At 42.5% G+C, this 27837-nt stretch overlaps 2 protein-coding genes across 9 annotated transcripts in view; one reads left to right on the top strand and one right to left on the bottom strand.

Moving 5' to 3' along the window:
* Positions 1-21876, bottom strand: part of LOC115582244 (membrane-associated phosphatidylinositol transfer protein 2-like) — a 45778-nt gene extending 23902 nt beyond the window's left edge. For 5 of the 8 annotated variants that reach the window (XM_030418070.1, XM_030418075.1, XM_030418074.1 and 2 more), the window contains exons 1-2: positions 21134-21876; positions 1524-1775 (exon numbers count right to left, since the gene is read on the bottom strand). In XM_030418070.1, the coding sequence (XP_030273930.1) occupies positions 1524-1601 (78 nt within the window). In that variant the 5' untranslated portion in view covers positions 1602-1775; positions 21134-21876. Of the gene's footprint in view, positions 1-1523; positions 1776-2030; positions 2312-21133 lie in introns of those variants that run through there. The other 3 variants (XM_030418076.1, XM_030418071.1, XM_030418072.1) reach the window with 3 other exon arrangements.
* Positions 21877-25108: 3232 nt separating this feature from the next.
* On the top strand, positions 25109-27262 carry mtrfr (mitochondrial translation release factor in rescue). Its single transcript, XM_030418080.1, has 2 exons — positions 25109-25579; positions 26520-27262. Exons 1-2 carry the CDS (start codon positions 25301-25303, stop codon positions 26748-26750), a joined length of 510 nt encoding a protein of 169 aa, XP_030273940.1. The 5' UTR covers positions 25109-25300; the 3' UTR covers positions 26751-27262.
* The last annotated feature ends 575 nt before the right edge of the window (positions 27263-27837 follow it).

The following is a 27837-nucleotide window of genomic DNA, read 5'->3' as shown; positions in this document are numbered from 1 at the left end:
TATTACTATTCATTGCTGACAAATCATTCAAGTTCTGATTCAGACATAACACTTTCAGACAACCTGTTTTCATAGCGAATAGCAGGAGAGGTTCTCCGGGGCACCACAGGTGTGAACAAACCGGTAGCTTGTGATGGAGGATTGTACCAGTAGGTGGACTTTAATATGAGATCATTTCGTCAACATTAATTTGAGTGTAAGATTAGGAGTTGTAGGAGAGGCCTCTCGATGGAAAGGTCAACAGCTTGGAGGCATGCTAGGTTTTATTTACACAAGGCTGCAGTACAACAGTGTAGCTGCTATGTATGATAACTTAACTCAGGTAAGTGTGAGAATAAGACAGGTAAACGTACTTTCTGTAGGCAAATATGTACGACAGGGTCCATATCTTTGCTTTGTGTTCGCTGTGAAGGGAAGTTAACGTCCGAAACAATACATTTAACATAGTTATCTGCTTATTTCACTGGATAGCGCGCCTAAGAAACATGATTCTTGTTCACTGATGAAAGCACATCAGCACTGCAAAGCATCCCAACAAGATTAACTGACCCAACAAAATGCCTCGACCTGATCAAACAGGCCTGAAACTTCAACCTGCTCTTCAACAAACGTTAAAACCACTTGTGACGCTCATTACGTAACCATGCAGCTTAACACCCAACGCAACCGCTCAATGTTCAGTCAGCATGCCCCTCAAACCATACAACACTCGAATAATAAAATGCACCTAAACCCCCTAATGTGTACAACATGTTTAAACAATAGTAATTCATTATTTTGTGGTTATTTTGCACAGTGTGAGTCACTGGGATCACTCTCTATACCCCATCTGTGTATGGCTGCTCACAGTGCACCTGGCAGTACCACTGGATTAAATAAATCCTCCTTCATGTACACATGTACAAAGAAGAGGTACAAAGGAAAGTATGTTGCTTCACAGGATCACTAAAGCTGCGTAAACCAGCCTTTCCTGCTTGGAACGGAAAAAAACCCTAAAGCTCCTACACGGACCCGAGTGTCCAGCTATGGATGTGGTCAGACAAATGAAACTGTCTTTGTGTGTGTGTGTGTGTGTGTGTGTGTGTGTGTGTGTGTGTGTGTGTGTGTGTGTGTGCGTGTGTGTGTGTGTGTGTGTGTGTGTGTGTGTGTGTACACATTGTTTGCAGTGAGTGCAGGGTGCCCCCACCCCTCTCCTGAATAAAAACAAGCAGCCTACGAACGGGTGGAAACAGCCACGTTCAAAGAGTTTAAATTGGATAATCTGTCGACACACAAGCTCTCTTTGTTCCGTTATTCCACCCGCGTCACATGCCGTGTGACCAATCATTTCATAATTGGGCTCACCGCGATCGCAATGACGAAATATCCTCCGTTAATGCATCTCCTTCTCTGCTTACTTTTGTCCTGTTTTTTTTCTAACCAGGTGTGTGTGTGTGTGTGTGTGTGTGTGTGTGTGTGTGTGTGTGTGTGTGTGTGTGTGTGTGTGTGGGTGAGACTTTGGTAAAATGGTGTTGTGACCTCACCTGGATCATGTAGAGCTGGGCAATGCGGTACTCCTCCACACTCATGGGCATGGGGATGCGGTACTCCTTGATAAGCATGGTGAATTAGAGGTGAGGTAAAGGGGGGGATCGGGGAAAAGAATGACAAGGGAAGGGGGGAGGGGGGGACAGAGGGAAGGGAGGGGGGAAAGGGGACAGGAGAGACTCTGGGGGGGAGGGGGGCTCCTATATGTGAACTGTCAAATCACCAGCTGAAGTCCACATCGATGGTTCCTGTGGGGGAAGCAGAAAATAAAAGCATGTAAGCAACGAATATATTCGAAAATAAACACTCGACAGCATCCAACCAGTGGTGTTTGTCATAGTCAAAACATGATGGTAACCCTGACGGCGGCCTCCAAAAATACTACACGGCCCTTCCAAAAGTCTTCATCAACATCCGTTCCTCAAAAGCAGAAACAAGCTTCAACCAGCGACAAAAAAACATTCACCATAGAAAAACACAAAAAAACACAACAGCAAGCATACTAATTTCAGACGGTGCAAGATTCCCCCACACATATCCAAGGAGACAGGCTCATTCTCGTGGCTCACAAGTAGATGAAGATGAAGATGAAGATGAAGGAGAGGGAGGAAAGCCGGAGTCATTCGGGACACAGATGCTCAGTGTGGTTACTGTTTGCCTGGTCGAAGCCTTGGAGCATCAGCACTGTGTCTCCATCCAGCGTCTAGGATCCAAGTATGGCATTTCCCAGGATAAACTTCTCTTCTTATACACAAGCCACAGCTCAGTGTGCATGCGTGTGTGTGTGTGTGTGTGTGTGTGTGTGTGTGTGTGTGTGTGTGTGTGTGTGTGTGTGTGTGTGTGTGTGTGTGTGTGTGTGTGTGTGTTGGGCGGTCGGCCGAAGTCTACAGAGAGCACCCGTGTCTTGCCGACGGTCCCAGCAGCCACCCAGTCTCAACCAACCCCTCAGCACCGTCACATGGGGGGGCTCACTCAGCATAAGAGGGATTATGGTTGAGTGGGGAGCATTACATAACATTGTAAGAGCCCCCCCCGTGCATGATCGAGGTTTCACAAATAGCAGCCCTAGATTCGCACAAAGCGTTGTTTTCAAACCACTGGGCAGATAGGGGTAGGTGTGGACTATACATAACCAACGAGTGGGTGGCGTGAGTTGCAGAAGTCTGCTTTTGACCGCTCAGGGAAAAAAAAAAAAAGAACAGCTCTACAAAGCCAAGAAAGTACAAAAACAAGATCATGACTGTACGGACTGTTAGCTGAGGTGACAATTTAACTGATGAGGATAAGGAAAGGGAGATAACATTTCTATCAACAGAGGCACGCTACTGAATATTTGAAAAAAACAAAAAACAAAAAAACAAACGAGTGACTTCAGTCCTTGGAGCAGAAAGCAACTCGTCTATATTTCTATAAATTCAAAGTGGATTTGTAGCAGTTGCAAAAAGTCCTCACAATTCAACAACAAAATGTTAACGTTTAGGACCTTGATCTGGCTTCGCTCTTGTGTTGAAAGCCTTGAAGAAAAAAAAAGACACAATACTATTTTTATTTTTAAATACTGCTGATTGCACGATGCATGATGATGTGGTAATGTGTTTTTTTTTCTATTTTGTCTATTTGTGGCTATGTAAAATCAATAACTGTAATATGACGATGGTGAAACAAAGTAGACTTTGTTTTAATGACGTACCACCAGAATACGGCGCAGCTTCTTTCCTCGGGCTGTGAGGCCGCTCGATTCTTTCTCAGCGATCTGTCATGAGAAATATTTTTCCGCTTTTTGACTAATCTGAGCTGGGAAAGTTGGAATCCAGCCCTCACAGCAAACTTTAAAGGGCAACTCCATCAATTTTACACATTAAAGTGTGTAGAGAGGTCGTTGGGAGTGCTACTGCATATGTGAAAAAAGCAGTACAAAGCCTTTTGTGGCTCCAGAGGAAGCTGCACATTATCTAAAATATTTAAAAAAACTGCATCCAGTGATGTCACTCAATGGTTTGCTGTTGCATTGTGGGTAATGGAGTGTCAGGTTTTTAAGCAGGAGAAGAATTTGTGGAATAAAAGAGGCGATATCTCTGGTCTTGCTATACTGATTGTGATTGTTTTAGTCTATCATGAGTCTATCAGTGTTACAGGAGTGCAATGCTATACCAGTGGACTGCTTTTCAAACCCTGGTGCCTACATTACCCACAATGCAACCAGCCACTTGCTGCTTCCTCTGGAGCCACAAAATGCTTCATACTACTTACCCTTTAAGAATTACTTTAATCACTATATAGAAAATGTTTGCTTTTGTATGTCATATAGAAGCATCAGAATAACGTGAAACTGTTTCATAACCAGTTTAAAATTCTAGCATTACCTTAAAAAGGGGGGTAGTTCTGTATTGAGATGTGGCTGGTGGAAGCACAACGCACAGAATCTCCGTCACCATCGGACTTTACTGTACATGTGACGCAAGACAACAACACCGTCCTGGCACTGCCCGCATCTGGCCGTCCAAATGTGACTACACATCATTGCATAACATTCACTCTTTCCTGACCTGCAGAAGCAACTGGACCTCAGCAGTCTGGCACCCGCCCATTCTGTGTAATCACACTAATATTCCCACTGCGTCACTTACCCAGTGAACAAAGGCCAGCTTTGGTGAGGTCACAGGTGCTCTGGTTCACCACCTATTGAGCACTTGAAGACTTACTTTGTCTGGAAGAACTATTTCAAAAGTGTGCTTTATTCTGGACGTTGCACCGCTTTGAGAGATTTTATGATTTAACCGTCCATTGTTATACGTTTGATCTTTTATTCTTTATGTTGACCCGTTTATTCATACATTACTGTGCATTTCATTGTTCTGGTCACGTGTTTGCTGTGAAGAACTCCCCACTGAAAACACATTCACCTAAGCAGCTCTCTGACGCAGGATGCAGTCTGTCTAACTTCCCAACCTGAAGCAGGTGCTTACTAACAGCCTGGGAGGCATTCTTGTTCAAAACAGGGTAATGTCTTCTATAAATTTTTCATAAAATATCTATGCTCTACACAGAAGAACAACGCATTGACAAAATCAGAGCAGAACGTCATGTATTGCTGAAAATAACTGCACTCTTGAGAAATACTGGGATAAAACTAGGCTAGCCCAGAGAGGCCCGGAGAAAAGCCTGCGGCTCAAGAGCCAGAGACCTCTTTGGTTAGTGCCAGGCTTTAGAGGTGAAGGTCACAGTGCTCATCTCTGGCTGACGCTGTTGATGATAAACAGCTTCACAATCCACTTGAAGCGTGGGTTCAACGACGCGGCCGCCGTTTGAATGCCGGTTCCATCGACCTGTGTTTTCCGAGAATTCCCTCAAAGCCATTCTGGACGTGACAGCTGGACCGATTTGGAAATGATTCAGTGTGACATGATAAGACAGATTCTCTTACTGTTGGATTATCTGCCAGAGAGTGACTATTGTGTGAATCCAAGTCCAGACAGCTGCCAGCAACAGGCAACCCACATACAAAAAAAAAAAAAAGGACACTGGGTATGTAAATACAGGGAGGACGATAGAGGGAGAGTGAGAGATACAGGAAAAACAACAAGCAGCTTAACAGAGGGACTCTGAACAGTTGGAGCATTATAGCGTCCGGCCACCATGTGTCACCGCGAGGAGCCTGAGGTGATGATGCGGTACAGGGACTTTCAGTGATGTTGATGCATGTGACTTTTATGTTTTTACTATCTGATAACGCTAAAGCTATTACCCTAAATATGAATTAATCAGTTGGTGTGTGTTTCGATTAATCGGTGAAATGTGGCTTGACCATTCAAGGAGAGATGAAGAAAACTCAGACGACTCACAAAAATAACAGCACAACTATATGCGCAGTGCGTTGCCATGTTAATCCTCCCGAGTCTCCTCAATGTTCCGATTATATCTACAGCTCAGAAAGCATCCCTCCCATACATGGCTATCTGTTTAACAACAAATAAGGGAAAAGTTTCTGCAGAGCTTCTCACCTCTGGCCTAGTGAGGAGTAGAAAGAAAATGCGCAGAAGACAGCAACTCTGCTACCAAAGATAGATCGAAAGCCGTCCTACGAGTTTACACAAACAACAGCGTTGGTTTGTCGAGGATCTGTTCCGTAGACAATATCTGCAGCAGCTTCGAACTGCTAAGTTTGCAAAGACAATGAGATATAAACTCACAGATCAGATGTCGGTATGCCCTCATCCGTATCTTATCGGACCTGCCGCTTATACACACAACATCCCATCTTGTGAGGTCAGAGTGTTCTGGACATTACATTTTTCTCCCACACCAACATCTGAATTTTCATTTTTTAACATTGTTAATTTTATCCGTTTTTTTTTTTTTTTTAAGAAATGTATTCTTCCTTGGATTTTAACTATACTTGATTTATTATACGTCTGTACATCGGCAGCACTGTAAACACAGGCTCTCCCTCAATGTGTTTATCAATAAATCAATAAGCACACACACACACACGCGCACACACACACACACAATTACTCTCCTTTTTGGCAGATGGGAGCAACAGCCAAAGACAGACACACCCCAACTGTCTCCCACAAAAATGTGTTTGTCACATATTTTGTCTGTGTTTATTAGAAATGTCAGTTTGGGATGTGGATGCTCAATATTTAATGATACATTTCAACACACAGACTTTTGCGCTGTGGCTGTGGATTCGGTAAGCAATATCCTCTCCTTTAATGGTTGCTCTAAAAGATTAATGAAGCCGTTGAATTGGTCTGATGGCTCCACAAATATAATCAATATGTCTCATTGACAGCAGGATTGCAGAGACGGACCTTTCCTGAAAATGCTGTCGAGTCCCTCCTGGTTAAACCCAGTGTCTGCCTGACTCTTTCTTTTGTGACTGATGCAGATGCTGTGCACAGCATCGGACCTGTAAAGCATGATCCACCAGCAGCCTCGAGAGAGTACTGGCACCATGCTTGACCCAGAAAAAAGCACTCTCACACACGCAGCTTAAAAATAGCCTGGTCACAATAATCCTAGCATACGCAAGCAAAGTGCTTGACGTGGTCTGCTCGGAGAATATGCTCATTCCCTTCTAAAAATACAGTCTCTACCCCCTCTAGGCAGTGACGCAACAGCAGCACACGCCGCTGCACAGCGCTCATCACAGCGCTCATCACAGCGCAGCCTCCGATGTTTCTGCTCCTCTATCGACAGCACTGAAGCCACTTTGGGTTGGACCGTTTTCTGTTCGTCCCTCTTGCAAAACCACTGGTTTCGTAACCTGTTTAAATATGCGGCCAGCTGTGGCAGGACCATCCACCCCGAGGAGTGTGATGCTGCAAGCACCTCATCTGTGACCCTCTCAGAAGGTGTGATAAACCACAGGAGTGCTAAACAATCCTCCAGGCAAGAGTATGACTGAATCAAATAACATAAAACTACTAAACTGTTCCAGAAGATCATAACGTCAGGAACTAGGTTTTAAATTTCCGGTTACTGACTTTTTCTGCATCGAGACATGATCTTTAAGAGAGAATCATTATGCATCCAAGAATCGATTTTTTTTTTTTTTCCTCGACCCTGCTAAACAGCAGCTAAAAGTTTCGTTAGAGGCGTCGGTCTGACCGCCTGTCATCAGAGTCAATCTAGTGGAAATTTTCAGTGAACATTATACTTAACACCACGAGAACCATAAGGTCTCTAAACACAGCTACATCTGTGTGACTCCTGGAGCCAGAATAAACCAACAAGCGCTCAGACGTGAGCACATCTGTTAACCTCTGAACAGCTTGAAGTGTCTGAACTAAACAGATGAAACCTGCTTTAGTACACCAAGCAAAGACTGGATTATCCCTCGCAGACCAGAGGCTCTCGCTCACGCCTAATCAGTAAATCTACCTTTCACTCCGAGATCCACCTTCTTGCCAACACACAGTCTGCCCTATACCACATCAAACGAAAGCTGCACTCCTAACTCTGTTGAAGGTGCAACTAATAAGCTCAGGACTGGAAGCTACGAGTACAGCAGACAGGTTGATCGCACGACTGAGAGTAACAGCTGGGCCATGCTGTTGACACAAAGCAGAAAACGGGGAGGGAGGTGTTGACTCACAGGAGGCTTTTTCCGCAATGGTGGTGCTCCTTTAAATTTAGCCCTGTTTTATAGAGCACCACTTCGGAGCGGAGCAACAGAGGAGGTGGTGAATCCCAGCGGAGCTGGAGGAGGAGCAGAGGGGCAGGGGTTCCCTCATGACTGACCCGCGGCAAGACCCCTTTAAAATGGAAGTGGAAAATGTTAGCCCCTGGACCGCCTAAAATACCATAGATCAGTTTCACACAGTGTTGCCCTGACATTGCAGAGACAACTTTGGCTATGACAACGGCTGCAAACACAGTCTGTGACGAGAACCCTTGATTGAGTTGATGGGCTTATCTACCAATCCAGTTAAAATGTCAAAAGGCTTAAGACAATGCAGTTTGCGGCGCTGGTGTGTGTGCGCGCTCCGTGGCCAGAGCGAGGGAGTTTACCATCCATCTGCAATGCCTCAAGAGGCCATGAGGCATATTTCAAATAAGCACACTATCCCATGAAGTATCTATTAAGGACAAAAGATGAAGCATCATTAATCCAAGGGTATAACTGAGATAAATATAAACTATGTGGCACAGATTACCGAATACAAAAGAGACTTACACCCTATAAAACCTGCCCGCTTTTGGGCTGAATGAAGAATGGGAAATGCATTCTTTCCCCCGGACGGACTACTTTTATCCTCATCTATAAATCTATCTTTATTAAGGTGTTAGATGGGAACTTGGGGAGCTTTAATCTTTATCTATACCACATTAGTGATTCTGAAGGGCGTTAAACGTTTTACCCTTGATAAAATATATTTTCATCGCAAACTCTTTTAGCACACAGAGCGAGACATCAACTAGAGTATTTCTTTACAGTATACAGGTGCAGTTCGGGTGGAGGCTGCTGGACAAACACAGCATTTTGCTTTGTTTGACTTCAATAAAAGCACAGAAGCGGAGAGCAAACATGTGTCTCTTCTCAAAATTCAAAAAGGTTGGCAGGGTGGCTTTGCATACTGTACCACACAATGCACCACTCAGAAATGAAAAGCAGAAGCTGTGAAATCATCCTGAAGGCTCCATCATTTATCCTACATGACAGGCTCCCTTTGAACTGAGGCCGAGCCAACAAAACTGACAAATGTAGAGATGCAACACGATGTGATCGCCCGGGATCTGATCAGAGACGAGGGCACCGTGAAAAAGCATCAACATGAGTAACCAGTTTCATGAGTAATGTTACGCTCATGTGAAACGCAGGGGATTAAAGACAATCACAACAAACAGTGATGCGTCATCTTGTGCCGCGTATTGTGCGTACATTAAGCTCCCATGATGCACCCTGAAACAGGCCATCACTGCTCCTGTCCCAGAGGCCCCTGCCCCTCAACAGGGCTTAGTCGGTGGGATGCACAACCTGCCCTTGTTCCGTACTCATCATCGCAGTGCAAAGGAAAAGCTAAAAATACTCGACACCCTGTGAGCATCTCCTCCATTGTGTTCCTCCTCCTTCTCCTCGTCCTCTTCCTCCTACAGCAGAGCTGCTTCTAAAAACGATCCTCGTTCACACAGAGAGAGAGCGAGCAGCACGAACCACCAACGAGCACCGCCACGGCGGAGAGTACGGTGTCATGAGGAAAGCCGAACTTTGCAGAGAAGATTACTGCACAGCAAGAGATAAAAAAAATCCGGCCAAACAAATTGTTAATCATCCACTAACTGCAAATGTTAGTCAGCATACGGATTAGGCAAGCTATTCTTTAAGTTTACAGCAAATGATGACTCTAAAGCATGTCACAGCTAATCATTTACTGCTTGAAAATGTCCCATAGAGCAATAAATGATTAACACTGCTGTTGCAATTATCAGCTATTTTTGCTCCTTCCAACTAACCTCAAACATACGGTTAGATTTGACTCTCATGAAAATAGCTGCATTAAATCTCATGGCAGATTAGTGAACCTCACTACATCAGACGCTTTGGACCAGTGGAAAATATGGAAAGTTTTGATTAGATACCCCGACAGCATGTAATTAAAACTCCACATAAATAAATCTGGTGCCCAGTGACTGCTGAGAACTTTAAGCTGCTTTAATAAGTGGAGCCATTGTTTTCTTATGCTTCAGTGGTGCTCATCAGCCCACCGTTTTCCAAAACGGGCCCGTTACATACCGACCCCATCTCTAATCAACGCCGCGCTTCACTCTGAAATCCAAAATTAGATGACCTTATATGCAAATTACACTTGGATTAATCAGTTACGTGCCAAGGTTAAATGAGGATCTCCCATCGCTGTCATTCTCGTCGAGCGCTCAGACAGCCTGAATTAACTGCGCACAGAGCGAGCCTTATGTAACTCGGACAGATACAGAAAAGGAGAGCATCCCTACCCTAGCATTTTTCATCCATCCCATTAGCTAATTCATGTAGCCTACAGACCCCCGGGCAGGAAATGCTTTTGTAGATTTAGACAATCTCTCTCAAACATCTCCATCAGCCCCCTCCATGACTGTTTGGTCGCAACGAGATGTTGACTCAAGGCCTTCTTGCTAATGTGGAGCCTATTGCGGAGTGCTTGCCAGCACAAAAGCTTGGCACAAAGTCTTTGAGGAATAACGACTAATGGATTTCCAGCATCATTGCTACTGGAAATTTCCCATAATAGTCCAAAGTGGCTTTGACTGTTTGAAATACACCCTTGATGAGACTTGTTATCCTAGTGAGACTACACCTACGTTATCAGTCTTTGGCAGGTTCAGGTGTATCAGATATTCAAATGATCTGACTGACAATCGACAGGGAAAGGAGTAAAGAGTAGGTATTTTTTTTTATAAAAAAAAAAACAAAACAATTGTTAAATAAATAAAGGGTTATTTATGTGTTAGCAATTCAAAGTCACACAATAACACAAATTTGCCAATCAAGGCAGCTGCAGACCAGCAACTCACTTTCTCCGCGAGGTGAATCACTGTTTTTGTTGAAGGAGTCTGGTGGCTTCCAAGAGAGCAATATAATGGCTTCAGCTCCAAATCGGAAAGTGCTGTCCGACAGCAAAATAAAGCAGTGAAAATCTTGTAAATGTTGCATACAATTAAACTGAGTTTTTCTTTTGGTGGACGTGACGTTTAACGGCTGCTCCCGCTAACAACAGCAAATCGTTTAGCTTCCGTGCTGACATCTCTGCTTGGTTCATCAAACTGGGAAGGTGCTGACTGACATCTACTCTACGTTATCCACCTCAAATCAATCCAAGTACTTTCACAACAACCTGGGGGAAAAAAAAACCCTACCCCTTTAAGCATGAGAGGTTTTACATCTGGAATACAAATTTATAAGCGCTGACAGTAAAAAGTCTTACTCGAACAGAGAGCTAAACTTCTCAAGTGTCAAATGTCTGTATTTCAGAGCATGTGTAAATGTAAACAGAAACCATACTGCCCTGTCTACGGACTCTATTTTTAGCTTCCCACATTAGGAAAGAAAAACGTAATTAGTACTCCAACAACTAGCCGTGCAACGTTTTGAATGTCAAATAAGAGAAATGAAATGGATTATAAGCTACAAAACTTGTGAAGAAAAATGTTTAGCCGGAGGCAAAAAACGTATTCCTTTTCCTGCCCCTTTATTCTCTCCATCATTGCATGAACGGGGGGTTACCATGGAGACACAGAGGGCCCTTTCCTTATTGGCTGACGAGATGAAGTCAGAGTGACGAGGAAAGTAGAGACCAGATGCTGCCGGGGCCGATACTTCTTTCTCCTGTTTCCTCTGTCTCCACTTTCACTTTTGTCGGTCTCCGTTCGCCCCCACTGAGGCTCATTTCACCTGCAGTCTGGTTTCTGGTTTTCTTGGATACAGTAACAGCCTGCTGCTCTGACTGATCCCAAAATACTGTCAGCCTGAGTATATGCGATGGATATAAAGGGAGTTACAGTTCACTACAAAACAGAATACAGGATTAAACAAAAGAAAAATAAAACGGTTGTGGGTGTGACAAACTTGCTCAGGCACAGGCCGAACTGCAAAGGGCACCATGTGGGCTTCACGGGACAAACATGCAGACTTAAAAGTACGTTGTGTTCACTGCTCATGCTGAACTTTGGTTTAAAAAAAATAATGTCAGGATATGCCTGCTACTACCTGCGTCACGTGGAGGGTTAAAAATACCCTATGCCCCATGCAATTATGATGCAAGTTCTCTTCATTTAGTTTAAAATTAACCTAGTGGACCAATAATAGCTCCCTTTTCTAACGATCTAGCAGTGAGTCAGAATAATGTGCAGAAACACAGTGGAATACCAATATTCACTTTATTGAATCCTTGGCGAGGAAATGGGTCCTGGTGCCCCAATTTCTCGTGCTCTAGTAGCTGAGGGGAAAATGGATCTGAAAACTGAAGTAAAATGGGGACAGAGGAACAGAGAAATATGCAAGCGTCAGGCCAAGAGTACATCAGAGGAACAGCGAGAAACAAACCGTGTTTCCTTTTTGTTTTTATTAGACATAATTACTCAGATTGCATCCAGAAGGATTTCAGTTCCCATGTCAGAAACACTTTTTTTCCTTTTAATGCTATTTAACCCGTCTAGAGTGTTTGGGTGCGAGTTTCTTGGCGCTTGGAGATATCGGCCCAGCTCTTCAAGATGATCCACAGACCTTGTTGTGAGCAGTTTGGCGTAGGAACTATTTCTTCCTACCTGAACTAACACCCTCCAACTGTGTCATCGAAGGAAGCATGTACCTACTCACGAATGAGAGGCTGGTGCTTGCGACAGCGTTGGTAAGCTAGTTAAATAAGCTTAGTTGGCTCGCAAACCGGTCCATGAAAACATGCATGATTCCTTCTGTGCGATGATAAAGATTCACAAGAGTCGTACGTCAGAAATAAAATTGTTCTAACATGAAACTGCTCCCAACGCGGTTCCTGGATTATCTTGGGTAACCTTGTCACGATTCCTGGAAGGAGACACTGTTGCCGAGTTTTTCAGATGTATTTTTTGGGCGCCACAAGCTGAGTACAATCCAGTACCGTCATATATTAGAGGAGGCAGACATCTCTACGGCTGACATCTCCAAAATCTGGCAACTCACACCAAAAAAAAATCTGGATGGATAAACGGCACTGCAGGAAAGAGGAAAAATATGTCCTTCCAGACCGATACGAATAAACAACTCTCATCTCATAACAATCTCCGTACATTTCAGCTGTTGCTTTTATTCTGCGTTTCCTCCATTATTCTAAAGTTTCTGATTTAAAGAAATTCAAAATCACTGAGTCATCAGTCCAACGAGATGGCCTGTGTGCATTTAGAGAACACCACGCGCTGAGGCAAATTAACCGTCAGTGATAAGAAAGCTGCTCATAAAAAGCTGAGGCCGTCCGCCGCCCTTTGGTAAAATACCTCAAACCCTCTAGTGCAGCATGAATAATGCAGGCTTCCCAAAAGGGTTCTACCCAGTGACCAAAGACAGAAGCTGTCTCTCATGCTGACCATAAAAGGCCATTCTCAAAGATGCTCATGGTCCTGTGACTTTGGCTAACATTTCGATGGGTGCCGAGGTCAGGTTTACAGCTCTGTGGAACCAGTCCTTATCACTCTGGGACTCTCTTATCAGAGTGTCTAAAAACCAGACACTCTCAATCAGTCTTATAGCATAAAGGATTCTGACGTCTCTCTCCCACAGAGAGACACAACTGTGAATGTAGACGCGGGGCTTTGTCTGGCACATGGAAGTGAAGAATGGGCATAACACAGAGAGACTTCCCATTGAAAGCCTGTATACCAGGAGCAAAAGAGGGAGAGGGTTGAGGGGGAGTGGGGAGGGGGAGTGAGGGTCTGAAGGGGTCTATTTTTAGCCTCAGAAAAATCAGGTGTCTGCGGCCAATGGAAAAGAAAGGGGAGCGTGGGTATAGTGACATGAAGCAGCGCTGTCGCTTTCATTTTACATGATCTGCGTGAGTCAGAGGGCGCTGCAAGGGTTGGGGGTGGGGTAAAACTAAACATAAATAAATATGAAATGGCATATATGGCCCGTACTGGCGTGAAACACAAGAGGTTTGCATGCAGTGTAAAAACTACAGGGTTGAATAGCAAAGTAGCTCCAATTAGGGCTTTGAGATAGTGATGATAGAAAGAAAAGTCTATCAATTCATATTATGCTCGAGCGTTTATTTTGTTGTGTCGCGGAATCACACTGTTTACAACAATGTTTTCATCATTTGGACACAGGGCACAGATGCAGGAAGGACATTTGCATGAAAGCAGCACAAACAAACATGGTGGAGAGTGAACATGACGCAGAACGTGGCAATTGCAAACAGGAGAAGGACCAGCCAAGACGAAAAGAAGAGCTCGTACCCAACAGAGGAGCTAATTCTGCTGTACGGACGTGGTGTGGCTGAAAAGTGTGACACGGACCAGAAAATCATACTTTCAAAATATGGAAATAAATGATAAAGTGTATGCTTTACATGTGGTCATTCATTGTAATATGTATAATTATTTGGATGTGAAATTATCTACGTCAGGGTACTGAGATTCAGGAATTTGCAATTGCATCTCTCTGATTAAGAGCCAAGAAGTATCCTGATTAGAGCTGCAACACAAGCAAAGCATCACCAAGTAATCTGACAATTCATTGATTCAAAATTTGCATCTGTTAATCCGTCAACATTTGCTCGGTCAAGCATGTTGGCAGTAGCTCAGTCAGTAGAGACTTGGCTTGGGGACTGGAGGGTGGCCGGTTCAAGTCCAGCTACAGTCCTAGGTTACTGCTGAGGTGCCCTTGAGCAAGGCACCGAACCCCCCATGTGTGCTCCCCGGGCGCTGACATAGCAGCCCACTGCTCCTGGCTTGTGTGTATATGTATGTGTATACTTAGAATGTGCAGCTAGGAATGGGTTAAATGCAGAGGACAAATTTCAGGTATTCATGTCTGACAAATAAAGATTCTTCTTCTTCATGTTAAACGTAAATTCCTGTTCTTTGTCATTTATAACAGTAAATGAAGAGTGCTGGTTAGACAAAAGAAGGAATTTGAAGAAGTCACTTTGGGCTCTGGCCTTTTTTTTTTTTTTTTTTTTACATTTTACAGACCAAATGATTAAAATAATCAGCAGAGTAGTCATTAATAATAATAAAAATCATGAGTTGCTGCCCTGTACCTGATAGAGAGGATGTGTGTCAGAGTGCCTCTACTTCACCTCTGGCACAAGCTTAGTATCACCACCAAACAACATCCCCTTTCCTGACAGGAAACACATAACAGACTTCATTCCTCTTCCAAAAAATTACACTCAAGTAAGGACACAGGAAGGTGGTCGACTGCTATAAAAAGACCTCAGCTCTTCTTTGGAATCAACTCACATTGCTAGAAGAACTGGTGTCCAAAGGGACGCGAGCACAGCCAGCACAAACTGTTTCGTCTTTGTCTCATTTCCCAGACAACACAACTGAAGGAGCATTAGCAGCGTTGTGCCATTCAGCCGCTGGCTCATCAGGGATGGGTGGGGACAGGTTGTACCCCTGTTGTCCTTGTCAACAGCTCAACACCAACATTAGCATCACCTGCTTTGTTCCAGGGAGCTGAGGTGGGAGGCGTGTTGGGGAAGAAGGACAGAGACTGTGGAGCTCGAGGTGCAGAGGAAACACAATGTTCCATTCAGTGCTTGGCTGGCACCCAGGTGCATGATGGAGCCTCATATGAAATACTGTCATGACGCCCGATTGTCCGCTGTAGATGAATTAAAAGAAAAATTAGACCCTCAGATATAACAGCCAGCTGGCAATGCATCCCTATACTCCCCTAAGAGAGCACCATAAATTGCAAGTTATCGTTCTTCAAATCTCTCTACCGAGTCTCTCTGCCTGAACAATTGAAAAAGGAATCCATACTAATCTTTGGTTTCAAATATGTTACTGACAAGGGAAATTGTTTCAACTTCCTTTAGTGAGCTTGGAGACATATTTAGCATCACTTTAAGCAGGGATGCATGAATCAACCTGCTTGCCTTCAAAGTTGGTCAACAGAAAGTAATACTATTCATTTCTAAAGATTAGTGAGGAAAACAACCGGATGCAAAACATTTCACAGACTGAATGGTCAGGTTGATTGAGTCATGCTAACCTTATTTTAATAGCACACAATCACAAATTTGCCCCAAAAGGGCTCCATAGTCTTTACAACACGGGTCATCTTTTAATGTCACGCCCACGCCACATGGTCAGCACATTTCTTTTGTGTTGCATTATGTGTCTCAACTACCTTATGCCATGAGGGCAAGATGAACTGTGAGAAAAAACTACTAGCTAATTGTTCTGTTTAAGTATCCATGTCAAAGTGCTTCAGGCAGATGCAACACGTGATATTTTCAAAAATGTTATCAGCCCACAAAGATACTTGACATTACACAGATAATCTAAATATTTCGTAAATGTGAAATGGTAGGTAACAATTCATGCAGTGACGCATTTAGTATATAGAATAGTTTCCCAAACGACTATGATCTAATGCCCCATGAGTTTAAACTTCTTATACAAATCATGTTTATTGTAGCCACTAATAAAATGCAGGTGAAAGAAAAGTTATATTAAATAAGGCCGTTTCCAAAAAGAACTACAGCCTGGTGTTGTGTTGTATAAAGCTGTGTGTGTGTGTGTGTGTGTGTGTGTGTGTGTGTGCAGTACAGTAAATAAAACAGGAATTCATGTACCTCATCAATCCATCATCATTATCCACTTCCAAAGCAGACATCAGGCTGACCATGATGATGTGTCAGCCGAGTACTGGGAACCCACACGGTTTTATTTGAATGGAAACTACAGCCCTCAAACAGTCACATACGTCACCAGTCTTCCCGAATGTTAAAATCACACGCATGTCCAGAAAAGGCTTAAGCTTATAACCGCGTCATATTCCGTTAATCCTATTCCTTGTGTCTGAAAAACCAAACTTGGACAACCAGCTGCATGTTTACCCAGTGTTACTTTCTTCTCTAGCACTTCTTACCAACCACCCAACAGTCACGTCCTCTGACAGACAATGAATAAAAGACCAAGGGATATTTTTATGAAGCTTCGTTGATGATTAAACACCAGTCCATAAGAGCAAATACACTCAAACTTGTTAAAAACCCCTCTGGTGTTGTCAGAGCCCATAAAAATCAGTATCTGTCAAAGAAATGACGTCAGCGTGACACAAGTCTTTGTACCCGGGAGTTATCAGCTGTGGGAGAAAAAAACATTCCGACTATATAGAGTCCAAGATAACCTAAAGGGCTTGCAGTTAATCAAGTTTAATATGTTCAGTATCTTTCTGCGAGCTCATGTAGCAAACTGAATTCCCACATTATATGCCAAGCTGTGGAACAAATCGACTTCTTCTAATATCCTAGCGAGGGAATCGGCTAAAGCAACCGTATGAACGATTCACTAACTGAGACAAATGTGAGCCAGAGAGATTATGGGGTTAAAACCTTGTTTATTTTATTTATAGATAGAATAGAATAAAATAAGTGAGCAATCTATCATACATAAGTAAATATGTTTTTCATTGTTTAACAGCCGTCTCTGTCAATATCCGCTGCATCTTATCAGCTAGCCTTTACAATTATACTGCACCTTTATCTTGGGTGGGAGTAACGGGGATAGTGTGGGATTCAAGACACAGAAGTATTCCCAAAGCAGTCCACAATCGGGTCTAAGTGAAGAACCAAGATTATACATTTCCTCTGCTTAAAAAAAACAGATTGTAATTAATTAATTAACACCGATACTGCACAACACTCCCAACAAGTTTTTCAGAAAATGCCAAATAACCACACAAAAAAAAACTGAATTTATGACATCTTACAGTGCAATAGGTGCAGCACGTTACAGCAGTCAAAAAGTCCTCACATAGCTCATTTCACAGTGTTTGTACCTGATGTTTCTCTGCTCTTCCTGTACCAGCAATCTCATCTGATAAGCAGCTCAAATAGTATAGACATTGAACCAAAAGATGTGGTGAGCGGCAGCATACGTCACGCAAACTTTAACTGACAGGAAGTGAGTCTTGTTTCCTCGACGAAAAACACTGTTGCTCAATGGCTGTGTGCATTCGTTTGTCATCTGTATTTATGATGGCCACACGGGATTAATGACTAATGCCGTAAGACAACCATAAGCAAACTGAGGGCTGTAGTAGGAGAACAGAGGACCTGTCACATGTGAGAATAAAATAAAAAAAAAACACTCCCTCACAAAGATTCCACGCAGTGCTATGAATACTCAAACAAGGCTGGGACATAAAAAAAAACGCACAAGCTACGGGCTCCTGTCAGGAATTTTCCTCTCCACACTCAGTCAGACGTACAGCATATATCTACATATCCTCGATAACACTTGATGGTCAGGAGAGTGTCAGACACTGCTGCAACTGTATAACAGTAGTGGAGTTGTGGGAAATTTTGGTCTTAGGGGAAAGAGACCTGTGTGACACAAATGAGCCAACATTAGCATGTATCTGAATGCAGTTCGAAGTTATTATCCTCATTTATCAAAAAAGGGTCAGTGCCGCGGCTCCACTTTGCTTTTTGCGTTGGCTCAACAAGAGCATCCGAGCTGCACTAACCCAGCAAATACAAGCTGAACATACATCAAAAAAACCCTCTTTCCAGACACATTTAAAAACTACAACTGTACAAACAATAGATTGATTCATGTTTCTCCTTCTGTGACAGCGTGTTTGTCTGGTGTGGTAGATTCAAAAGAGACACCTGAGAGTGGCAACGCTATCAGGTTGCAGCCACTCAACTACTGTCTTCCTGGAAGATTCCTCTGCAGATGCATTAAAACATTTATAAAAAAATAGATGTCACATGTTTTATGTCACCTCAGTTAAGATGTGCTCTGCAACAAGATTTAAATTGCTGAATAAAACCGGACAAACCAGTATAAGCCCATCCACGGCTATTCTAGCAAAAACTAACTCTGGCCACTTCGACGTTGACTGTGTCGATCTTTAACACAAACAGAGCCACAAATAAATTTGCGGCCCTGAAGTGACAGTTCTAATTTTCCAGGAAGCGACTCATTCAATATTTATACTGAATAAGTGTTTGAAATCTGTTACATTGACTTGGTAACTAAAAAAAAAAAAAAAGTGTTGGTGAAGATTCTCATGAAAGATTTTCTGAGGGAGGGGCGTCACTGATATGTAACATTTATTTAACTGGGAAGTCACTTTGTGATTAAAATCTCCCTTTACATGCGAGACAGAGCCGGGTCAAAATAGCAGCACCGAGGACGTGACAAGATGACAACATCTAATTATAATCAACATCAACCTTGTTTGTTTCCAACAGTTGCACTCAAAATGACAATATAGGCAACACATTTCTGCAGGTGCTTGTACTTAAAAGTTAACAATCACATGCAAATGAAGCTTGTTCACCTGAAACATAAAAGGCCCATCGTCAAAACAATCTGTTACTGCTAATACGTTTAGAGTGATAGATGTTTCAGAGTTAAATCTATCCATCAGCAAGGATCACTCGTGATGTCTACACTCCAAGACTCGCAAATTAACTCACAGTGTATATTAATCTATAATAGTTAGGACTCATGTGAAATCAGAGAGTGCTTGTAAGATCTCTTGAAGACTCTTTATGTTTTCTATACATGTAGGGAAATAGTTTCTAGAAAACGTCTTGCAGAAATACAGTCACCTCTCACATTTTGAGTCCTTCTCGCATTATGCACATAACATTTTCACTGAGCAAACAGGTGATATATGTCTTTTTTTTATTTTGCATTGCAGGCACAGCCCTGCCCATGTACCGCATATGTGCATTGCGTGAGTGTGTCTGTTCGGGGGAGGGAACGACGTCCCCCATTAGAAAACTGGTTAGGCAAATAGTTGGAGGAGCTGCGGTGTGTACGTCAGCGACACCTACACTAACCTGATAACAGGTATGACCGGTAAAGAAGGCGCTGCACGGTCACATGAGGAAGATTTGAATTCTGGGTGGTCGGTGATGGTATAACCTACAGCCTTCACTTCAGGCAGTTTGCTCTTCATCAGAGCAGCACTTCAGTGACTGAAGAACAGGCAGCAACATCAGCAAAGTGAATTTGAGTCTGATTTCCTCGTGGCAAAAATGCACGGCATGAGAAAATATCTTGCTTGTGACCGTCACGTTTTATGTGGTACTCGTTACAACCAGGAATAAAAGTAGCCGTTTCTGTTTCAGATCGAAAAATGAGGAACATAAGTAATGAGTCGCTCTACAAGGCAAAATTTAAAAAGTGAGTCAGAAGATAAGAATCTGTGCCAAAAAAGACAAAGCCTGCCAATAATTGAGCTCGGGAAAGAATGCATTAATTCTATTTTTTGTGAACTGCACTTGCAGCGAACTTCTCCACTGTAATTCCTGGTTTGATGTTACTTCAAAAATGGCACAGCCGAGGAAATCCATACGATCACAGAGCAGCTGATGCTGAGTGTGTTACACAATCCTCACAACGGTTGAGGCTTCAAGAAGACAGGTCGCAAGTTTCAACATGTCAAAAAAAAGATTACACCCTACGTGCATAATAGTACAATATTCTTCAGGCCCAGAAAAACAACACAATAACCGATCTCGGTATGCTCCTCATGTATATCTTCCTCTGTCAACATTCTCCACATGCAGGCTGGATCTTGTTCTTATATGGTGAGGCGCTGAGCGGGAGCACAGATATATCATAACGAGTCTCAGATTGCAATCCTGATACAAAGACACTGCGATGTAGGAGATGGGGCTCACGGTGGAGGGGTTGTGCAGGAACCCCTGCCCTCAAAGCAGAGCCATCATCTGGACAACAGACGCCACAGCCTCCGAGTCAGCACTGCCTCAGTGACTCACCCAGGGCCTGCTGAGTCAAATGGAGTGACTCTTGGTGCTGAAACTCATAAAGTCATACTGAAATAGGCATGAGCCTTGGGGATCAAAAACAAGCTTGTGTGCGGCAGGTTTCAATTTAAGTCAAAAACAAGTGAAATAAGAGCCCCTTTATTTCTAAGTGAAAAGCATGTGAGTGGAACATGCTTTCATTTGCAGGAAGGGTCTTAAATAAACGTAACACACCTGGGTGTCTCTGCAAAGTGCTCCAAAAAAGGGGGGGAAGGACATGAAGCCTAAAAAAAAAGCATCAAGGATTCCAGGAGCCTGAACATCAATATGGCCAAGCTTACAGTCAGAGGATAAATAGAGGAGCATTTCACCAGCTTTAACAAGCATGCCCGTGTGACAGCAGCAGGGCCGGGGCATCAGAGCACAGACAAATATGCAGCACTTCTCCAGTCCGAAGGAGGAAGGCGAAGTTAGTCTAAACACATTTAACGGCTTGTTATGACTGCACACGCTGTTTAAAAACCTTGTAAAATAAGATTTACTAAACGTGACGTTGCATCAAATTTGAACTGGAGTAAACCCACCGTCAGTTAGTTACCTAGCAACATGGCAGCAGCAGCACGGTAATGACAAATTGATGGCTTGCGATGCTCATCACATACCTGGACCTGATGCACGCCGCTGATGCACCTCTCTGGCTTCGGCACTCTCCAGCAGCGCTCGGCGAAATCAAAGTTCATTGGTCTTTCTCCGTGTTTTTTTTTCTTTTTCTTTGGGTTGGTTGGTGGAGGGGGGGTTGTCACCACTTTCACCAGCAACGCGGTTGTCTTTCAGCAGGAAGAAGCCGCCGACTTGACGAGGAGGTCGGGGAACGATGCCATAATGGAGATGAACGCATCGAAAGTCAGCAACTGATTTCCTTTACGTCGCCGTTTGTTTGGCCCTTCGGCAGAGGAAGGGGTGCGGGTACGACATGTAAAGATGACGCGGAGAGAAACATCATCAGTCGGAGGTGGGGAGGGGGGGGGGGCATCAGCCGCCGTTTCTGCCCGTGTTTACAAAATCTGGCCACATCACTGAGCCGGAGAAACACACGCTGGATTTCCTCAGTCGACAGGAAAAAGGCCAAAGTAGCAACGGTGGAGTTAAAATGTCCTTGAGTATCCAAGCTAACCTGGCAGCGGACGGCGGTTGGGCTCGTCCCGGCGAGGGAAAACCTAACGGCTGTGGGCTCAGAGCCGCAGCTGTCGCCTCCGTCCAGAGAACCGGGAAGAGCGAAGAGCAAACACATGAAGAGCACTCGCCATCGTAAGTTGTCACTCTTCAAGTCTGAGCCGCTGCAAGACTTCACAGCCCTCTCAGGCACGACACCAACTACTGTCAGGCTGACCCGAGTACGGACACGTTTCCGGTGCGGCCTTCAAAAATAAAAGCATCACCTACTTGTTTGTTTGGGTTTTTATTTTCTTAAATTGAAATAATTGGAATGACTCGTATGAATCAAACACTTTTCCCATGTGAACATGCAAACAAACACAGACGCATGTTGATGCGGCTTGATTCCAAAAACACACATTTATATCAGTACAGATCTATATCAGGTCCGAGATGCCACTATAAAGACCACATAAGTCAAGACTGTGGGTATATATTCTTGTTTTTAGTCTTACAGAACAAAACAACATTGGGGAAATGTACCACACAGCAGTAGTGCAAAACACCATTTACTATTTAATTCTGGAAGATTGGCGCCTTGACTTCCGGTGTTTGTCTTTCCCTCTGCTACCTTGACAAAGCTCCGGTTCGTTCAGCTATTCAGCGGAGCAGTTTTGATGGCATGGCGCCCCCCAGTGGTCTAAAGTGGTATCATGAGTGCCCTCGTCGACACATTAACAGCATTTTGTGTCCACATTCTTACACACTAGCATGTTTCAGTGTTAATATGCATTTCTTCAGTTTACTCACATTAATCTTTTGTCTAAGTATTTAAACACATAAAGAGAATCACTGATTGGATGTCAACCACACCATAAACTGTTACTGTAAATTCCACAAATGCATAAAAAATGATAATATGATTTTTATTTTTTAAATGTTTTTTTTACTAGATGTGATATAGCTTATTACTACAATTACTCCAATTAGCCTACCATTAGGCTACTTCTGTGATAGTTTTATAAATTGTATCATACATCTATCATCTTCCTGTGCTGCTTGTCTTTTAAGTAAAAAAAGGAAGAAACGAGGCTGCTGCGGCATGTCAAGTGGAACATAGTAAGCCTGCTGACTGGTTTCACTTCCTGTGCAGTGTAAGGAAATTATTCCACTGCCTTGACAGTAACTGACAGCTTCACACAGCCGTGTGGTTTTGGATGAACTGTTAATGCACAATTTTCTTGTAAACCTCAAACTGATGGTGAGAGCTTTTTATGTCTGTTACAAAATTATTATAGGAGAACTATATAAAAAATGGTTTCTTACATATATGGCTGATGCGCATTACTGGAACCATATTAATGGCATAGGTGTGGTCATGCTGTACAAAAATGAACTTCAGTTTCAATGTGAGCACTTCAGATGAAGTTCAAGTAATTAGAAACGTACATCCCCCCCTCTTGCGATATCAGAAATGTCATCACAGGTCATCAAAGAGATTGTTTTTTCCCCTCTGACCTACTTAGTTTCCTGGTTAACTAGTTTTAGTCATTGTCACAGGAGAGAGCAGGAGGCGATACTTCACAGACCATTCTTCTGTGCATGTGACAGAAATGTTTGAAACGATTTTGCAATAATTGCGTTTATGTCAATAAAACGTGCATCATATTACAACACATGAAACTATCCAGGATCCTTTAGACACAGTACTCCTTCTACAAGTCTGGTGCTGTGTACAGTGACAAATGGCAGAAATATCAAAGCTAAACTTTCTACTCAACAGCAGCAAATCAATATAAAAATTGTGCGTTTGCAATATATGGTGCGAACGACAAATAAAACAGCCGACCACTGTCAGCTTAAGGTGATTAAGTTAATTACTGCATTTTGTCTTCATGTTATTACTCCATCCAAAAGGTCTCTTTTTAATTATGAAACACTTCTCCCAGTAGACTCAAAAAATAGCTCTCCAGTTTCACAAATAATGGAGGCTGAAGTCTAACAGTGACGAGCTTGCGTGGCAGGAAGAAGAATCAAAACATACCAAGAAATCTCTTCCCACCACTTGTGCAACATAAGACACGCTTTCTTTGTCCTGTCTTTATGTGCTTCATATGTTTAACGCTGAATCAAATGATGATTTGTACCATGGCTGGAAAGTCTATTAAATAATACATTTTAATTGAGCTGCTTTGTTTCAGTGCCGTGGTATCGGCTCACCGTCACGCTCACTGTCATGGTTAGTGGGAAAGTTAAGAACGTTGCCGTTGCTAATGTTGTTAGTAACGCTGCAATCACCGGCATCTGTGGATGGGCAAAGTGACCTCCTGCAGCACATCTGATGGCTCAGATGGCTGCACATTTACTCACATATTGTAGCCTTACATTTGTGTGCATTAATGCTGACTATATTATCTTGGTCTGCTCGGAAACACCCTCATTGTATTAGCAGTGAAGTACAAGTGGAGTATTCAGAGTATAGGCTACGGTGCCAGACACAACACACAGAGACACAAGTACACTACACAGAAACCAAGGCCAAATGTTGGCTTTGAATACTGCTTTGAATTATAAACACATCACAGACAGGTGATTAAAGGACACTTTGAGGTCGTGTGAATTTGAAAGGGTAAGTTCCCCCTGAAATGAAAATGTAGTCATTATCTGCTCATCCTCATGTAAAGTTTTGCTGCCCACGAAAACATTTGTGGAGCTTCACAGCAAATAGCCCCTGCTGGGAAAAACCAGCATAGACCAGCACCAGAACACAACATATGCTGGTCTTGCTGACGACCAGTCACCAGCAAGACCAGTGTTGTGTTTTGGTGCTGGTCTATGCTGGATTCTCAGAAACAACTTAAGTAACAAAAAACAAACAAACATAAATATAAAATGGCTCCACTGGTTTTTGTTATTTTGACATTTTAAAACAAGTCCCAAGCTACTTCAGAAATTTCAGCGAATGCTACACTGCTGTTTTGTTGTGAATCTTGAACAGTAACTTCTGAGTATTACTTTATTTATGGGTGAACTTAACCTTTAAACTGTAGATACACTGTAGTTTTCATCTTTGCCTGGAAAAGCTTCATCCATCATCATCTATTTAGCCTACATTTACATCTGAACAAATAACTTAATGTATGTGAATATCCAGCTATTATGTAGCAGGGCACAGAAAGGGAGAAGTGTCCCTCACACCTGAAGATAGTTTGTTAATTATTCACAGCAATCAGGCAACAGATTTGTACACATGTAAACAGGAGGAGTCTACGTGTTGTTACCTTTCTACATGTTTTCCATAAAGACCTATGAAAGAAACTCAAACTTTAAAAGTCGATTTATAGCATTATAAAACACTTGTTTACAGTTGCCTACCTGGTGGAGGTTCAATCAGCGACCCGACACAAGATGGCGGCAGAGGTCCGACGAACGCCTGTTTTTCTGCCCACGAAGAAAAAACACAACGGCTGATGATTGGCTGGCTGCTGACGGAAGGCGTAGAAGAAGACAGGACTAAACATAAACACAAAGAAGCTAGCATGACCGTGAGCTAGACAGCGTAGTGAAACAGAGGAAGTGTGATACTTTCGATAAAGGACTTTATATGTGTCTGCTTGGTGACGTCCATCTTGATGTAATGCTGTCACCGCTTTGTGTTTCGCCAGTTTGAAGACATGTCCCGCCTTCTCCCGCTCAGCAGCTGCGTGTACAGCGTGTCCAGTCGGCTCTTATGGAGGGGCTCTCCCAGTTGTTCTCCCCTGCTGACACCGAGCTCATCCGGGCTGCTGTGTGTTTGGACAGCCGGTAAAAAGGACCTGATAGACCTTCCTGCCCTGAACGAGGACGAGCTTGAGGAACAGTTTGTGAGAGGATCCGGACCCGGAGGACAGGCCACCAACAAAACCAGCAACTGTGTTGTGCTCAAGCACATCCCCAGTGGGATTGTTGTGAAGGTGAATTAACTGTGTGTATATATAGATGTAATCACTGGTGTCTGTCAGTACACGTGAAATAGATAATTGCAGGGTTCCCAACGCGTCCTGGAAAACAGTTGACCAGTTTTCCAGTCATGGAAAATTACAGCAAAAGCAAAATGTCTTGGAAAATCTGGTGTTGTCCTGGAATATTTCAACTCCCCAAAACTACACAATACAGTACAAAAGGGAAAGGAAACCAGTTAGTTGATCGTTTTAAGAGAATTAAAGTCTTAAGAGTCTAAATTCTTTTCTCTTGTATGTTTGCTCTTGTTCTTGATGAAAGCAAAAGTTCTTGGTAACTGGTTTTCAGGCAGCCATGGATAATGCACTGTAATTCACAAAATTAAGCGTAGGGATTGTAAATTGATTAATTCAGGAACATATTATTGTATGGTCGACTCCCTGTCTGTTGTACCAGCGAGATCGTCACTGAAAATGTCCTGGTCAACCTGGAAAATCTGTAAAACAGTTGACCATTTTTCCAGTCGTGGAAAATTACGGCAAAAGCATAATGTCTTGGAAAAGTCCTGGAAAATGAACTTTAGAAAAGAGTTGGAACCCTAATTCGGTGAATTATTGACCTGTGTCATGTTAGAGAGTTCTGCTTCGGTGTCAAAGTTCATTATTGGCTTTGGAGTTGACAAATCTGTCTCCTCTCAAGGTTGTTATAGTAGTTATTCTAATGCTTTTGATCCGATTACATGACACTCATCCAAAGATGACAAATTGGAAATGTGTGTGGTTAAATGTAAGGACTTTTTACAGGTTTGCGTAAAAGTTAACTTTCACAGTTCAGTGCCTGCTGCCTGCAAAAAATGCAAACAGTGATGACCAAATGCTCCAACCAGCTGTTTAACTGATCCATATGTTCTACTAGCCATGTTAATTGTAATGTCTTGTTCCATTTTTCCTGCAGTGCCATCAAACCAGATCTGTGGATACAAATCGAAAGCGTGCTCGGGACATCATGAGAGAGAAACTTGATGTGCTGCATAAAGGAGAAGACAGTGAAATTCTGGTGAAGAAGAAAGAGTCTGAACTGAGGAAACAAGAGAAGAGGAGGAAGGCGAATCATAATCTGGAGAGAAAAAGACTGTTTAAAGAAGCGCAGGCTGCAGACTCTAAACCTGGGAATGACGCTGTGTAAAATGTTTGTGTGGAATATAAAATTAAGACTTAGATAAAGGAAAGCTCCTGTACTTAAGTCTGCAAAGACTGAATAACAAAACCTGGAAACACACTGTGAACAGTATCAAATCCAGTTAGCCTTTTGTTTATTGCATGTTTCATGCAAAGGTGCACTTCATAGTACATCACATAAAACAAGATACAGGGATATTTTTAATAAAATATTGTAAAAAAGATGTTGGTGATGTGTAGTACATATTTCAGTGTTGAAACTGCACAGATTGTAAAGCCATGGACAATGTGATTGTGATTTTGGGCTATATAAATAATAATTTGATTTATATGTTTTAGGTCTAAGGAGCCTTTTCCTGTAGGCAAAGGTGTAATTAGATTTTATTATTTTACAATTTGTTTAATTTCAGCATGTAATTACATAATTTTTCCTCACTCATTTACTGTAAGTTGTAAGTGTTAAAGCTATGTTGTCTCATTTTCAAAGATGAATGCATCATAAAACTCTGAAAAACTATATTTTACTTTTAGTTTTGTCAGTTTTGATTGCTGGTCAAATACTGAATACTGTCAACTGCTAAACATTTCATTGAGTTAGTCACTCAGTTCATTCTCTTGTGCTTTGTTCCCACCATGCCTATTTGAATTAGGTTGTATTGAAGAGGTAGCACAAAGACTATTTAGTTATTCTATCTTACAAACAATATATAGAAATTGTAAGTTAAAGTGGGTCGCTGATGTAACCGGTTAGAACTCCAAAGTGGCAATGAGATCTTAAAATGAGTGAAAATGTCTTAAAACAGGTCTTAAAAGGTAATAAATTTAACTTGCTAGCACCTTTGGACCTTTTTGAGGTGGGAATGATCACTACTTTCGAAACCTTTACTTTTCAAGGCTGGTTAAAACATTACAAATTGCTCCAAATTGATTTTTTATTTATTTAGTATCATTATTATCTGTGCTTAGTGTAGAACATCTAGAAATGTACTGATTGAATAATGCTTTTAAATGTTCTTTCTACTGAGTATTTTCTACATAGCGAAAAAAAACTGTGTTTCTGTGCTGAACAGTAAATGTGGAGAATATTAATAATA

Source organism: Sparus aurata, chromosome 5 (assembly GCF_900880675.1).
Source record: "Sparus aurata chromosome 5, fSpaAur1.1, whole genome shotgun sequence".
Classification (NCBI taxonomy): domain Eukaryota; kingdom Metazoa; phylum Chordata; class Actinopteri; order Spariformes; family Sparidae; genus Sparus; species Sparus aurata.
The sequence above is the reverse complement of the archived record's forward strand: the minus strand, read 5'-3'. Positions and strand labels throughout refer to the sequence as shown.

Coding starts and splice junctions, on each gene's coding strand:
- mtrfr (XM_030418080.1), top strand. CDS start 25,301: ATGTCCCGCCTTCTCCCGCTCAGCAGCTGCGTGTACAGCGTGTCCAGT. Junction 25,580..26,519: donor CCAGTGGGATTGTTGTGAAG/GTGAATTAACTG, acceptor TTTTTCCTGCAG/TGCCATCAAACCAGATCTGT.